General features: G+C 35.2%; 1 protein-coding gene across 19 annotated transcripts in view; it reads right to left on the bottom strand.

Moving 5' to 3' along the window:
- Window positions 1–439: 439 nt before the first annotated feature.
- The window catches only part of PUM2 (pumilio RNA binding family member 2), a 76,708-nt gene continuing 60,091 nt past the window's right edge, over window positions 440–17,056 (bottom strand). For 12 of the 19 annotated variants that reach the window (XM_070732813.1, XM_070732820.1, XM_070732817.1 and 9 more), the window contains 8 exons: window positions 14,672–14,939; window positions 14,039–14,168; window positions 10,358–10,492; window positions 9,694–9,831; window positions 8,817–8,942; window positions 5,756–5,877; window positions 4,803–4,995; window positions 440–2,245 (listed from right to left, as the gene is read on the bottom strand). In XM_070732813.1, the coding sequence (XP_070588914.1) occupies window positions 2,114–2,245; window positions 4,803–4,995; window positions 5,756–5,877; window positions 8,817–8,942; window positions 9,694–9,831; window positions 10,358–10,492; window positions 14,039–14,168; window positions 14,672–14,939 (1,244 nt within the window). In that variant the 3' untranslated portion in view covers window positions 440–2,113. The remainder of the gene's footprint in view (window positions 2,246–4,802; window positions 4,996–5,755; window positions 5,878–8,816; window positions 8,943–9,693; window positions 9,832–10,357; window positions 10,493–14,038; window positions 14,169–14,671; window positions 14,940–17,056) is intronic. The other 7 variants (XM_070732822.1, XM_070732815.1, XM_070732821.1 and 4 more) reach the window with 1 other exon arrangement.

Below are 17,056 nucleotides of genomic sequence, written 5' to 3'. Positions count from 1 at the left end.
ATTCTATCGAGTTGCAACTTCTATGAGAAAACTGTTCTAGGACAAATATAATTAACACACATTTAACAATTATGTAAGCGGAGAGAAAGCTATTATGACCAGAAATTACCATACACTTCAGGTATTTTAGTTGATATTATTATTGTTATTATTATTTTTCAAAAATGTTGGAATAAACTATTTTATGGTATACAGGTATTTGCATGTTTCTATTAAGAAGCTGCATAAAACGCACTGTTCTTTTCCATTTCTTGGAACCTCCACCCCAAAGCTTTTCTATATGCTGTAACTGTCACTCCCTCCAACAATTCTGAGGCAAAGCACCTATATTATGTCACAAAAATGAAGAAGTGTTTATACAAAATGCCAGCTTGAACAAAATACAATGCATTTTATCTTTCAGTAAAGTAAATGTCTTTCCAAAATATCTTCAAAGGCAAAGGATTAAAAAGGATTTTAATTATACACATATAGTCACAATTCTTGCCTTAAAAAGGAAACTGGGAAATGTACATAAGGCCGCTTGTAAATGTACACCTTTATCTTACTGTTACAGTGTTGTGTTTAAATTGACAGTATCATACATATTTGCTTTAGGATGAAACAAGCTGTTCAAAAATACAGCATCCTTCTATACAAAAACAAATCGTGCCACATATAAGATGGAAGAAGCACTGGTTTCTGTCATCAGTATTTCTGTCCATTAATTATCTTTATTTTCATTAATGTTTAAACTGATTTAATTTCCAAAATGTCCATATTAACAGAATAGCTATGTAATAAACAAAAGATTTTTGTAACAGATCAAAGAAAGCTGATTCATATCTCTGAAACCATATAAAGATAGAATTTTTAAAAAACCAGTCTTGATTTGCCGAAATAAATTTACATTATACAACACTATGTCAGGGTAGAGGGGCAGGGATATGAATATACACTAAAATGCAATTTTTCTTCCCAAAAGGGGTAAAACAAATTACATTTACAGCATGAAGGTTTACAAATGTACATCTGTACAACCAAGGTAAGCATCACTACTTAATTAGCAAGGCTTTTAAAACATTGAAAACAAGGAATCTGTTTACAAACGGTAAACTTACATCTATTAACTATACTTATATAATGCTTATATTTATAAGGAAGCAAAAAACCCTATCTGAATATTTAATCATGCTTTAGATGTTGCACTATCAAATTTAAGTAGGCTCTTTCCTCCAACAATTGCCTACAAATTCATCTACTACTTCAAGCATATGCTCAATTTTCAAATCCCATCTTACAATTGTATATGCAAAGCAAAACACACATTTACACCAACTGTCTGCCTATTTATTTATTGAATTTACTCTTTCCCAGACAGTACATTGCTGGATCCAAGTACTACTTTGATTTTATACCCTATTCTTGCACCATTAGTTAAATATTAAATTATATACATGGCTTCTGTACACTGCTGGAGAAAAGGGCACTGTTTTTTTTTTCAAAAAAAAAATATTTCCAGAGTAAAAGATGGAAACTACTCATCAGTGTTCACATTTTATGACTTATTTACTGGTATTTGCAGTACCTTGATTGCTTTTGGGACTATAAAATTGTGAACCACCAAAATACAGAACTTAACTTTCTGTATCACATTAAATAATAATTATGCAATTGCTTCATTTCCAACTGTTATAAAAAAGATTCCACACAAAGGGGAAAAATGAAAACTAATTCTATATACAATTATATAAACATGTTGTGCAATGATGGTGGCTAGACCTACCAGACTGTAAGCCAGTATATTAAAAGAATACTGTACTTTTTCCCTTTAAAAACTATTTTATTCAGTGACTTTACAAGATAAAAATTTACAAAATGGGACAGCTATTCCGATAGTTACATCATTTACAGGCATTCTGTGCTTTGTAAGCCTTGCAATCTGATAGGTCTCTGTTAAGAAATGGCAATATGTTGTAATTCATTCCCCAAAAATATACACATGAATAACATTTTTACAAATGGATGAAGTCAATAAATATATTTTTTAAAAAATCACAAAATTTTAGTTAAGTTGGGTGTTTTGATAATTCACAATACAATTAATCTTTTGGACTGCTCCTTAAACTTATCTTCAAAGCATCCCATTTGGTGGTCCTCCAACTGGCCCCAGATCAGCATTGTTCTTCAGGTAATACTTTTCCAGCTTGGCAAGGATATGCTTCCCATAGGTGTATTTACGCAAGGTTGTAATATGGGGTCGAATCTGAAAAGAAGAAATTGAGACCATCAATACTCCCATCAGCAAAATTGACATTGTGAAGAATAGTTAGAAAGATAAAGACAAATATAACATATCTTTCAATGTGTCTTTTCTTAACATTTTTGAACAATGTTAAGACCCTGAAGAACTAATGGTGAGTAAAAGTGCTACATCAGTGTGCATGCAGATACAATAGATATTGTAATGCCTATTACCATATTTTTTTGGAGTATAACACTTTTATCCCCACAAACGGGTGAAAACCTTGGTGCATCGTATACACCAAATATAGCCCCACCCAGCCATCCCACCCTTTGGTCTCTGCCTCCCAGCAATTTACCTCCTTGCAGCAAACAGAACAAGCCAAGCAACTCATTATCATCTTCTTGACCCACAGCTGATTTGAGGCTTCAGGCAAGCCAGATGCTGAAACTGAAAGTGAAACTAAAGCTGCAAAAAGGCAAATTGCTGGGAAGTAGTGGCAGAGGCAGAATTTTATTTTTTTCTGCCAATTAGACTGCTGAAACTGGATGAAAGGAGGTAAGTCAATAACTATAAATGTTAGTAGAATGTTCAAATTATTAGATTTATTTTTTAAATACTGATTTATTATTGCTGTAGACAACAAAATGGAAAAGCTTTTTAAAATAAATGCATTACCTAAAGAGGCCCAGTGCTTTTGTATCCTCTTTTAAATAGCAGAGAATAATGTATACTTCCAGAAAGCCACATCAATTTTAATAGTATCTATATAAGTATAATCTGAAAGTAGTGTCCTGTTTTAGTGTTAAAATAAGGCAGTTGAGTTCAATCCTGACTTAGTCATGTTTGGAGTAGATCTATTTAAATAACTGGGAGGAGTTGGTGTGACTACATTTAATAAAATTTTCTGACATTAATATACTGCCATAATGGAGATTTCTCCAATTCTTTGCTATTTTTATGGGTCAGGCACACATGCACAGAAATACATAGCAAACAGTGTATACCATCTGTACTGTTTGCTGTTTTCTGGGAGGCAAAGGCAGAATTTTTTCCCCTTGTTTTTCTTTCCCAAAGCTAAGGTGCGTGTTATACTCCAAAAATACAGTATCTAGAGTTTTCTCCTATTTCTGTGTTGAATGGGAATAGGTTCAGTATGCTCAATTAGGAATATTACATGTAAAATATAGAAGTGAAAAAAATAAAATAAAATGGATCAAACTTTTCTGGATAACAGACAGAACCCAATGGCAATTTATTATATTAACAGATAGGAAGTTGTAAACTAGAACACAGTCAAACAGAAATGCCACATTTTAGGTATGTGACTATATATATGACAAATGAAATAATATTGGTGTAGACAAAAAAAGTTATGGACTTAAACTCTGACTTCACGAACAGAACAGATTTACAGTAATTATTTTTAACCACAAATGAACAATGCTACTCCAAAGTTAGTTATTCATTCAGTTACATGGAGTACTCATTTATTTGGCTCTAATCTAATTCAAACCAATTAAAAAAAACAAGTCAGTTCTTGATTTTACAATACAGTGTATGAAATTGGGTGTTTGATTTTCTGAATTGATTTGGCAGCCAATCTGATTTTTGAATTTGATTTCTGAGATTCAATTCAACTAATGTTGAATTGAATTATAGAATCAAAGTTTTGTGTAGCCCTATGAGTATAGACAACGGACTGGATCTACCGGCAGACTGAGAAACAAATGGGCTACATGTAATCCTAGCCCTTCTTTTCTCCCATAGAACCCAACTCTAAAATGTTCAACATTAGTATTTTCACTTTTTAAAAAAGGAGGTAAGAGTTGTAAGGGTAAGACTCAAAATTTCAGCCCTAAAAGTTCTTTCCTCAAGTTCTGAGGCCAAAATATTCCTAACATCCAATGTAAAGAAAATTGGTTGTTGTATACAGATATATTATTTCTCTTTCCCATGTATTGCTATAGAGGTAGAAGATAATTCAGAAGTCTCCAGCAAAAAAAGGAGAATTGATAAAAGACCACTTTGTGCAAGAAGATATAACTTCTGACTGCAGAAGATTATATATGGATTCAAGCCAAGATTATATTTGGTGAAGATAAAATTTAGGGTTCTTTAAAATAGTTAAATTGTTCATCCTTGTATTATTTAATTGGACATTATTCAGTAAAATGAAATTTTACAAGGAAAGCTATTGGTAATTAAAGTTTGTTTCTGTCAACATTCAGAGAGAAATTCAGAGAGAAACAATGGCTTCGGCCTGACATTTGGAAGAATAAAATAAAAAATTACAATAATCCCATTTTTCATAAAACTAATATAAGATATTAATTTATACAGACATAATGGCATCAGTCTAATTACAAATATTGTAAAGTATTTAATTTTATGTGAAGACTTTTTAAACTCTTGCAATAAATTCACAGGAAAAAGCCAGCACCCGTGACAAGACATTCTTCCTTCCTTCAAATCTATTTGTATGATTACATGGAAAAAGGGATGAGGAATTATTCTTTCCTTGATCTGCTGATAGAAGCAATTCTCAAGCAGAGCAATGTAAAGATTTCATTCTTACTTTGTGCATTATAATCTTACGCTGAGCTGGTTCCGCCATGTCAATCATCTTCTGAACAACATAGTTTGCATATTGGTCCTTCATCATGGTGTATAAGGCACTGTGAGGACCATCATTCTGGCAGCATACTTCATCAATAAGCAAAGCTCTTTCAGCACGAGATGCATGAGTCACACATTTTTCCACCACATTGCTGTAAAAGTTATGAGGTTGGACAATAGAAATAAACATTATTTTACCCAAACCCTGTCAATACAATAAAATTAATGCCCTTGCGCTAACTGCAATTCATATGAGCTTCCTTTAATTTTTTCCTTGAGTAATTGCTGGGATTCCATCTGCTATCCAAAGACATACGTATTATAGAGTTTCTTTGCTATGAAGTAAATTGAAACAGGCCATTTCTGGCCTCTGAGAGACTCAGAGACGGGCCATTTTTGCCCTCCCCAGGCTCATAGAAAGGCTCTAAAGACAGGGGAGAGAAAGAGGGGGAAAAAATGGAACTTCTGGTTCAACCGGAAGTTGGCAAATGGAATGATTCCGGCCTCTGGAGGATCTCCAGTGGGATGGGGGGGAGGCCCTTTCTGCACTCCCCAGGATCCTAGAAAGGCTCTGAAGCCTGGGGAGAGTGAAAAACGGGCACACAAACCAAAAATGGTTTGCCCTATTATCTTGCTTCAATACTTACTGAGTTAAGTGCATCCATTTTATTGCTAACTTTTAACTAAAATATCTGGCTAATGATTTGAATTTTTTTTGCTTCTTTCTTTTTCTTTTTTGTTATCATCCTAGAACAGCTATCCAGAATATAAAGGTTTGCACTTTTTTGTATTCCGTTTTGCTTAGGGCTGTTCTTAATTTTCTTCTTCTTCTAGGATTAACTCAGCTATCCTTTCTTTAAAACATTCAACCAGCCAAAGCCAGTACAATTAGAAATTTGTTATTTACCATACCTGGCAAATTTATGCTGACTTAAAGTCAGAACTTTCCCTCTGATTTCAGTAACAATTTTACTCTTGTCTTCAGGCCGGCCATGTTCCAGAACATGCTGAATAACATAGTTTCCATATTGATCCTAAAATAAGTTAATAGAGTCATATCATTAGTTTTTAAAATATGATATCAAAGAGGTGATTACTCACCGCATGAAAATGCTTCAGCGTTTAGAAATGAAAGATATATGAGCAAATGGCCATGTCCAAATAATAAGCAAAAATAAGTGGAAAGAAGGCACAATATTTCATTGGAATGGGCATATGCGTCTAATATGCTAAGTGACAAGATTAACTAAGTATGGTTTCACTCATGAGGCACCACTTAGACAATTACACAAATTGCTTCACTTCCTGTGTTCTCCAAATTCACATATTCCAGTCACCTTTGATGGCAAAACAATCAATATGCCATTATGAATTATTTTAAAAACTGTTTTTTGTATAAGCAGGTTGAGATATCTTAGCTCTAAAATTCAAAATTATCTTGGGGCTACATGGGCTTGGAAGGAAAACATTTATTCCTCTTCTATTTCTATAATGTGCATCCAGTCAAAGTTCCAAGTCATGGAATCAACAGTTAAAAGGGGCAGGCTTTCTACCCATCCCATCCATCTTTCAACTGCTATGCCAGTCGGAGTTGTACTAGATCAGTGATGGCGAACCTTTTTTGGTTCGCGTGCCAAAATGGGGGGGCTCTAGCATACGTAACGTGCCCACACCCCTTTCCTACCCCCGCACAAGCGCACCACCCAGCTGGCCACCACGCATGCGCATAGGCCTTTCTGAAGCCTGGTAGGTGAAAAAAATTGCCCAACGGACAAACCGGAAGTTCGGAAAAACACACTTACGGTTTGCTCATTGTGTCATTTTGGACCTAAATGGATGCACCAAATTCCAGAAAGAAAAAAAGAGCTTCCTCAGGATGAAGCCTCTCTGCCCAATCTCCCCCCCAAAACAGCGCTTCGCTGAGGCTGCGCAACTCCCCATGACTCTTTCGCTCCCCATCATGGAGCAAAAATTTAAAAGTGCACTCTGCCATTCCCTGCAGGAGCCCAAACTCCCCAAGTTCAGCTGCAAAGCCTTGTCCCCTGCCCCGCCTGCCCCAGGGCTGTAGTTGTAGTTTTGTCCACCTCCGCTTTTTATTATTTAAAACTGACAAGAATTGGAAGGGAACTTGAAGGTCTTCCAATCCACCTGTGCCCACTCCATTCAAGCAGGAGCCTATTGTACCACTGCACACAAATCAGTTGTCCTTTAAAAAAAAAAATCCATGGCATTGCTTCTTCATTCAGCTTACAAAACGCTCTGCAACCCTTCCCTGGAGCTACAGCTCTCTCGCTGGGCTTACCTGGTTACAGTTGTGTTACATAGAAGCAGTGAGAAAAGCTTCAAACTGCAAGAAATGCTTGCAAAAAACTTGAGAAGGTGAACATGCTGCTTCTCAGGGCGCTTCAGGGAAGCAGCAGCAGAAAAAAGGCCTCCACACCCTTCCCCGTTAAAGACTCTTTCCCAGTTTTACATAGAAAAAAACCCTTTTCTCCTGACTGGTTCCTTCCATGGAAAGCTTCAGAAATACAGCAGAGATATCCTGCCTGGCCATGGGCTCAGGTTGAGAAAAGGCAGATGGGAACAGTATGTTGTGATTGTTGCTTTTTGGGGGGGAGGGAAGAGGATGAGGAAGGAACAGTTTCATATGATGGTTTAGTTCTGAAGGAAGCCCAGGTATAAAACATGGAGGGATGAATCCAAAGGTAGCATGCTTTGCCATTCCCTTTAGCTCTCCTTTGGCCAAGATGAGATGCAGGAGAGAGGCAATCATCCTGGCAAATCACATCTACCATAAATGAGAACCACTTGGAAATTAAGGATGTTTAATTAATTCAGATCCAAAATGGGAAATCTGCTTTAGTGGAATTTATTTATTTATTAGATTTGTATGCCGCCCCTCTCCGTAGACTCGTAGTGCCTCCTTTAAAAAGCTGCTTCTATTTCTATATTTACACACAGCCCCCCACTCCCAAAATATATATCTAAGAACGTTCTAGTAGTGTTTTCTTCTTTGAAATATATATTTCAGGACCGTTCCCTGGAAACATTGACTGATTCAGCAAGCATTCCCAGCTTGCAAAGCATCTTTTCTGCTTGGAATCTGAATAACTGCACATTCCTAGTGGAGAGGCATTTATTATTATGGAGCAATAAGGCATGGGGAGGTTACAGCAAAGGCCTATGTAAATCACTAAAAAACTAGGTCTTCACCTGACATTAAAAAAAAGTTAACATTTGTTTGGTCTTTAAGGAAAGGGCATTCCAAAGATGGAGTACCATAAGGTAGACTATAATTACTTTTACAGCTATGAACCAGTAAAGAGAGTCCTCCCCCTTTGCAAATCTTAATGTTTGTTCAGGTGCACACTAGGAAAATGTTCCTTCATCAAGTATTAATTAACATACAGTCTTTTAAATGTAATACAAACAGTAAAAACTACTGGTAGTACTATTTATTCAGGATAAGTACAAAATGGTCTGAAAAAATATTTTTGCTCTGACTGTTACTTTTGAGTGTTCTTAAAGGGCAGGCCCACATAAAGCTCACTGCAGTAGTCTAATTTGGAGGTTATTAGAGGGCAGAGTAATGTGGTCAATCAATCTGGTCCAGGAAACATTGTATATGGCTTCCTTGGAGCTATTGAGACCCTGTGACTTACAAACCAAGAGATTAAAAACAGGAGGTTTTGCTTTGTGGTCTGCACACTGCCTTTGTTTTTTAGTGGTCTTCATAGCTTGATCATGAAATGACAATACAGCGTGTTTTTGTTTGGCTTAGAAATTTAGTTTTAGTTCTGATCACATTTTAGCTAAATGCCTGTATTCACAATCCTGTCTAATTAAATCATATAATATAATTAGTATAATTAAATTACCCAACATAATCCAATACCCACTTTCTCCAATGTTTTCCGCCTATAATGATTTTGCAATTGTTTATGTTCATCTTGGCATTTTAGTACACACCAACCTGTACAAGCTGTTCTGTGTGTTGATGCAATTCTTCCAAAATGGGCAAGGTCTGTTCGGCAGTACAATGCTCAAGAATACGTTGAATTACTCTACAGCCATAAGGATGAGTTGAAAGCACAAACACCTTGAAATAACAAGATTTTAATTATAAGTATATAATACCTCATAACTGTGTGAAATTTTTAGAATGATTCCCATCCTTAGTTATGTCTAGATTAGATACATTCCCAGAGAATGTGTTTAATAACATCTGATTATGAGAATATTTAAATTTTACAGCTCCCAGGGAATATATTTAATAACATCTGAAGCAGTCTATTTCACTTCAAGAAGAAAATAAGAAAGAGTGACAATGCTGAATATCTGTCTTTATTCTCCAAAGCATTTTGGATAGTTATTTAGCAGTTCATCTTGATAAAGCAATATACTAAAAGGGTAGATATTATTAAATGCACCTACACACACTCAATCCAAGAATGGAACATTCCAGAAAACTGTGAAACATTCCATCCATCAGCCCTAATAGAAAGTTCTGAATAGTGCAGTACTGTATATATAAAGCTAAAGAATCAAATGGTTCAAAGTACCTCTTAGAAAAATCTTTAAATGATAAGTCAAAAGCTACAGAAAGGTTAAAAGTTTTGAAATTTGCATTTCATAAATATATATAACTGTAAATTGTATAAACTAAACTATTTTAAGTACATGCAGGAAGAATTACAATAGAGTCACCAAGGAAAAATCTCTTATGGAATAAAAGGCTATATTGTACAATACAAATCCAAAACTGAAGTTGTATTCTCGCAGTTATCAATTGCCTAACTATGAATTGTGGAAGTCATTCCTCATTCACAAAATAATAAATGAAAAATTACCTGTCCTTTGAAAGCATCAATAATAAATTGGAGTGATTGTGGCTGAACACATTCAATACACTTTTGTACCACATGATTTCCGTTTTGATCCTTAACACATTTTAGGACATGACCATCTAGTTCCTTCACCATTTCATTCTACAAAGAAATAACATAAGAGATCAATGTATGCATATCCTTAATTGATGTTCCTCCTACAAAGTATTTCTATAAATAATTGTCTAGATATATAGGAGCAGCAAGCTAATATTTGTGGTATCAAAATGTGAAGTAGATTACTGAAGAGCTGAAGAAGCTTTTTGTAGGAGAGCAAAATGTCTTCAGAGAAAAACAAGAAAGTCCAGTAGCCTCCTGAAAAGGCACCTTTGGGACTATCATGACCTGAATGACTGAGAATCTCCATTGATTCAGATGAGAGGCCACTAGAAAATTCCGTAGCTGAAGACTAGACTAAGAACTCAAAACAGTAACTCAGAAAAAAGCAATAACAATCCACTTATTGCTGGATTCAACCTATCAACCAATCAACCTATATGATGTCACCAGAATTCAGAGTATTCTTAAACTAAAAAATAGATTACCACTATAAGTATGTTTCAGAACTAATCAAAAGGGATTATATTTTGATTATAAATATAAATACAAAAATATTGATCTAACTTACAATTACCTGCTGGTCAGGTGAAATAGACTCTAAAGCTTTCTGAATGACTCGACACCCATACATCTGTAAAGCTAATGGGAGAACATGTCCACGAATGCGCGTTGCAAGTGCTAACTTCTGGTCAATGCTTCCAAACTATAATGAAAGTGAAAGCACTATTTAAAAAAATTAAACTTTACATGTTCATCTGCAGAAAATTACATGTTTAAAAACTTCATAAAGAGTATCTGCATTGTTAGCTACTTTATCATTTATTACTAGGATCTCCTTTATGGCTCTTCTCAAGGATTTGTATTTCACCCCTTGAGAATTAACTACACATGTAATTTGCAATCTCAGAAATAAATCATCCAGTGAAGAAAGTCCAAATTCAGTTTTCATCTGTACAAGTTGTTGTAGAACTACACCTCATAGCAGCTCCAGGAAGTAGACCAAAGGAGGAAGATGTTAAGAGTTATAGCATACTTCAGGTTTCTTATGACTTAGGTAAGCAAAATGGTTTTAAAGCAATGCAACTTGATTTTTATTAATTTTAAATTATTGAAGAGAATGTCTTTCTGATATAGAACAAGTGAAATAAATCTTTTGGATCTAACATATAACAGAAATAATACTGATCCTCTCAAAAGTTACAATTTAAATAAGCATGACATATACAATTGATTCTTTCAGGATGATATTCCCTTACTTCTATGATTTAAAAATCCTTTGAAAGTGAGGAAAGGGAGATTTCAGTTTGTGTTTTCTGATTACAGAATAATGGAGGAAAGTTTCTGTAAGCAACACACACAACTGAAAACTATTATGGCCTGAAATGGTTGCCGTAGGTACGAACAAGGGATCTTAATCTTTTTGTACCATCCATGACATTCAGAATTTAGAAAAATACTTCCCTATTATTTTTTAATATTAATCTAGGATCTACTCTTAAAATTGAGATTCAGAATGTAAATGCTTCAAACAAGGGATATGTGAGTTTGGAACAACTATGGAGTGTTTTTGAGTCTAGAACTTTGTCTTTAGTTTGAGACAAAAATTAGTTTTGAACCACATCCTAGACTGTTCTAACATTAATGATTAACTTTGAAAAACTGTCTAAGCAAAGGAAAACTGTAGACTGCTTTAGTCAACAAGCAGCAGGCACAAGTTCCATTGCAGCTGCTATTGACTGGAGCTGGTGAAGGAAGGAAGAAAAAAAACTGAGAAACAGTCAGTTGAGCACATGTTAAATAGTAAGATCTATTTGTGATTGTTGATTCATAGAGGCAATCTTGAGTTGGCAATCACAGATACAATAATAGAAATTAACTGGTGAAGAATGGTTATTTGCACAGGTTAGCATCCCCTTCCCACTCTACTCTTTATAGTTGATACTGTAGTTTTTTCTTGCTCAACTTTACTTACTAAGCAGTATAGGGGATAGTTAAGAAGGGAAAATCTACAGCTCTAATTTACACCCCTTGTTTATTTAGGAGGAATTAAATTAGATTGTTGGAATATAGCATAGAAACTGCATTAATGATTTAAGTCTATATTGAGTAGCATCTCTCGTGCTGCAGGAATCAGGAACCAGGCAGATGACACTTTATTCCAAGGCAATGATTTTCTCCCATGTGGCAAATAAGATGCAGTGGTCCATACCCTGAATGATGGTTGCAACCAGAGGTGCTAAATCATAGGTTCAGGGTCACCAATGCAAAGGACATTATTATTTTTTTCTTACTTTGGCAGGAAGTCCTGGTCTTAAAATGGCCAGTTTTAAAGTTACCCTGTAGAAGTTGGTAATATAATTTGGAAACTTCTGTGAAATTACAAAGTACCATATTTTTCAGACTATAAAGATGCACCAAGATTTTGAAGAGGTAAGTAAAAAGAAGAAAAAGTTTTTGTCCTCTTCACCCAGGAGCACTCTGCAGGCCTCCCAAGCCCTCTCTGCACCCCATTTTTAAATGAAAAATGGGGCATGCATCAGGTTTGGGAGGCCTGCAGAATGCTTCTGGGAGAAGGCAAAACACCCAATTTTTTGCAAAAATGGGGTTGTTTTTGTCTTCTCCCAGAAGCACTTTGCAGGCCTCCAAAACTCTGCATGCCCCGTTTTTCGCAAAAAATGGGCTTCGGGAGGCCAAAATAGCTATATTTGGTGTATAAGATGCACCAACATTTCCACCCTCTTTTGGGGAGGGATGCGTCTTATACTCCAAAAAATACTGCAGTTCTATTGCTGTGTAAAAAAAGAGATAAGAATGAAATCAGTATTCTGATTCCTGCTTTCGAAGCATATGCAATAGAAGTCTGCCAACTTGTTTAAATGGCTGCCTGAGGGGGGTACACAGCAGAGCTAAATAGAGGTAAGCTTTCTTAACAAACTATAATAAAAAATCATCTTCATATTTGTCTATCAACTCATCTAAATTAATGCAGATTCTGCTCATATCAATTTCTTTTAACTTCATTTGCAGTCTGAAGGCGGCTGACTGGGAACTAATGTAATCTACTTTCTAAAGTAACTGTGATAGAGTACTCAAATGAAGAAAATCATCATAAACAATAAACTTCTAAGTGTAGGCCATGCAGAGGTCAGAAGATTAGGCTCTTGCCAGGAGGCACAGCACAAATATTAAGGCATATTTCAACTCTGGCATCAGCAACAATCAGGGGACCAGATCCAACTGCGGGTTTCCCTTGGCAAGCATAAGAATGTACCACATTGTGCGTGAGGAAAGAGGAGGAAGTCTTGGCTTCTTATGCAAAAAGACATAAGAGTTAACTGTAATCTCCCTGGGTATGTGTTGTAGTTTTTTCATAAGCAAGAAAAATGGCAAAACATGTTTTAGTCATCATGGCTTGCATCTAGCCAGGTTCATAGATGATTACACATTGTCACACTGTGTTCTCCAAGGCAACTGACATTCCATGTCTCATATTAAACACAGTGGAAAAGCTGGTTTCCCTGAAAAATAGTCTCCTACTACTGAATTTTCCAACATGCCATTGGAAGGTAGTTAAGAACTAAGCCTTTCTCTCACCTTCTGACAACCCGCAGTCACACACTAGCTTTATTTCTCCTAACAAACATGGCGAAGCCCCACTAACCAACCAGTGAATATTAAGAGTATGCAGATTCTGAAACTGTATGACGTTGCATCAAATGCAATGGCTAACTGCTGAGAAACAATATTTTTGCTTACTTGTCCTATAGGTGTAGTACTTATTTCTCAGTTTTGTGCTATGGAGAAGTTAAAAGTTCCTGAATTATAATACTGTTGCCTCTATGTATTTTGTATGTTGTGTTCACTATTTAGTCTATAAAGTTGTCCATTGTCAGTATGGATTATAGATAAAGAGTTATATCCTGTTCAGTTTTCAAAATGTCAAACACAAAAATCACACATTATGCATGTGCATTAGAAAGCCTCAAGCCAGCAGAAAAAAATATTTTCAATGTTACATTGTTTATGGCTTGTGTTACTGGTTAATCCATTGTGGCTGCTTATTTACTGAGCTCTGTCCTGTAGCTGTTTACACAAAACGGACAAAAATGTGCATATTTAACTTTTATTTTCATTGCTTGTTAAAGTAACTCTATCTCTAAGGTTTGTTAAATTTTCCATCCCCGAATAATCTTTTATTTAAATACATTAGTATAATTAAAATTTTAAACAATATTCTTAAGATATTTACCTCAAAGAATTTCTGTATTACATAGTTTCCAAACACATCTGTCATCAGCTGATACGCTGCTTGCAGAATTTCACTAAACAACATTTGGCGCTCAGCTGGAGTAGCTCTCTCTAATTTCTGTTGTATAAATCTGTAAATGTCAAAAATGTACATGCCAATATAAATAAATACAGCAAGTATTTTAAAGCTTTTCATGAACAATGCTGATGACTATAATCAGTCAAGCCAACAAGAAACTGAATTCCATACACACAATTAAAATTCCATTTCAATTATTTTGTGAATGAAATATGGGAAGTATGAATAGTAAAATAAAAGCTACTTTTAGATTTTGTTGGAGCATTAGGTATAGTTTTTATTATTAACAATCACATCAATCCAACTTCAATGAGGTACAATTAATTTAAGTGGGCTCTGATTCACTTTGAAAACAAAATTTGACCTCATATTGTGCATCCCATCTTCTGAATGCCAACTGAACCCCCAAATTTAGGTCTCTGGGTATACTGAGAGTGAATAAAACAGAATTATTCATCACATGTTGAATATTAAATATTCAATAGATTGATCCAAAGACATTACTAAAAGAAACATATATTCCCTTACTTATTCAGGAGAGCTATATATGCTTACCTAGAGCCATGTTGATCCCGTGAAAATTCAACTATATGCCCAACAAGATCTCTTAGTTGAAGGTTAGGAAAGCGATTATTTCTGAAATCCTCCAATAACCTACTCCGCCCAGAGGGCATAATGTCAGATCTACTGTAACGTAGTCGTGAGGGAGGAAACAACTGGCTGCTTGAGCTAAAAAGACTGGAGGTATTTGCAGCACTGCGATACTTGGCTTCTGCTCCAGGAGCTGCTGAAATATAGCGACCACTACCATTGGTCAATCCCCCTACAATGAAGCAATTTGGTTAGTACGACATTTTAAGAATGCACTACTTTAACTGTACTCAAACTAAGGAAAGCTAGAATTAGTTTCCATTTACATTTTCTTAACTATACTAGTAAACAATCAGGGAACCAGAAATTACTTAAGAAGAAAGGAATAAAAGACACTCCGATTGTTTCTTTTTGTCCCAAATATAATAATTTTAAAAGTTAAAGTCTAAAAAGCAACAGCTGAAACAATTCTGAAAAAAACGGCTGCAACATATAACAAAATCAGCAACAAGCTTCTGGATATTAATATTTTTCCACAAAAGGATAGGTCCCACAGAGTGGGTCTTCTCCAGGTCCCGTCAACCAAACAATGTCGCTTGGCGGGACCCAGAGGAAGAGCCTTCTCTGTGGCGGCCCCGGCCCTCTGGGACCAACTCCTCCCTGAGATTAGAATGGCCCCCACCCTCCTTGCATTTCGTAAGCTGCTTAAAACCCACCTCTGCCGCCAGGCATGGGGGAACTGAGATACACTTTCCCCCTAGGCCCTTACAATTTTATGCATGGTATGTCTGTATGTATGATTGGTTTTTATATAATGGGTTTTTTAATTGTTTTTAGTATTGGATTTTGTTATATACTGTTTTATTCCTGTTGTTAGCCGCCCCGAGTCTGCGGAGAGGGGCGGCATACAAATCCAATAAATAAATAAATAAATAAATAATATATATATATATAATTTTAATTACTGATTGTTGTATGTATATTAAATTAACAATGTAAGTTACCCCTTTTAAACCTTCTCATGCGGTGCAACAATTAAATAACTAAATCCCTTCTCCTGACAATACATTTTACTCCCTAAGGAATTAGTATTAACAAATTGGCTAATTATGTTAGAGATTTAGAATATTCTAAAACATATTCACACAAACATAAATGATTTTTATCATAACTGCAAAATCTACTCAAACTAAATCCTGCTTTTACCTACTTTATTATTTAGATTAAAGTAACTCAAGCATCTCTCCTAAATGTTGCTTCCTAAACAACCCATTAAAATTATTCTTTTTACCAATATGCTCAAGGCAGTTAACATAAAATATACATAAAAGAGCAAAGGTAGTTAAAATATTAAAACTCAACAAAATAAAGCATTTCAATAAATAAATAGTAACAGATAAAACTGTGAGTTTTTGGTGATATCCGAATTTGGATAAATACATGCTTGCAGAGATTCCATTGCCCAACTAGGTAATAATCAGTGCAAGTAAGTGGAGAGATGATTGCTCCCCACTTATATATAGTAGCATGTTCTGCCAGTTTTGGTGGGAGGATAATTCCTTTCCCATACTCATTCACACTGATATTATCCAGTTGGGCAACAAAATGTCTGTAAACCAACAGCCAAACTCAATCACCAAGGACTTCACAGTTCAACCCTGAGCTACATACCGTATATTTAATCATATCCTCAAATAAATAACTGTTATTGATTAAATTTGAAATACTGGTGAACAAGATATTTTCATCTATGTTGTAATAGCCAGCATTCAAACATGCTAATTCAATGCATATTTAAAATCTATGACAAACACCTTCCAATTGAACCACCATGGCAGCAATCATGTGCAAGAACAGATCAAATGTGGAACTACAGAAAGTTTCCTATCTATCTCGAATACAGGGGAATGTGCACATTTTGATGTAACTATTAAAAAGAATATTTTGCGTGGGAGAAAAATCTATTACATAATACGAAAAAGATATAATTCTAAGTAATGTGGATTGGTAGTCTAATTGTCTAAATAAGTTCATTAGGATGGTTCACAAGAATCCCTTAGTATTTGAGAGGGCAGAAATCACTTGCTCAATACATTTTCTGCTTGTTTAACCTTTTGTTCTAATTCGTTTTTGTAAAAAAAAAGCCATACCAAGACGAATACATATATAACATAAAATTAGTAGAAGTTGACTTCTTTACATTCTGCTTTAAAAAGTCCCTTAGAAAGGTTACTTTGAGGCATTAAAAGGGCTTCCTGAATAACATGGGATATGGCATAGCTATTGAAAATGTCTGAAAATACAGGCAAGCTTCCAAGAAAACTTTTTTGGAAAGAGGTATAGGCAGCT

This window comes from Erythrolamprus reginae, chromosome 1 (assembly GCF_031021105.1).
Source record: "Erythrolamprus reginae isolate rEryReg1 chromosome 1, rEryReg1.hap1, whole genome shotgun sequence".
In the NCBI taxonomy this organism is placed as follows: domain Eukaryota; kingdom Metazoa; phylum Chordata; class Lepidosauria; order Squamata; family Dipsadidae; genus Erythrolamprus; species Erythrolamprus reginae.
This window is presented reverse-complemented; position numbering and strand designations above follow the sequence as displayed.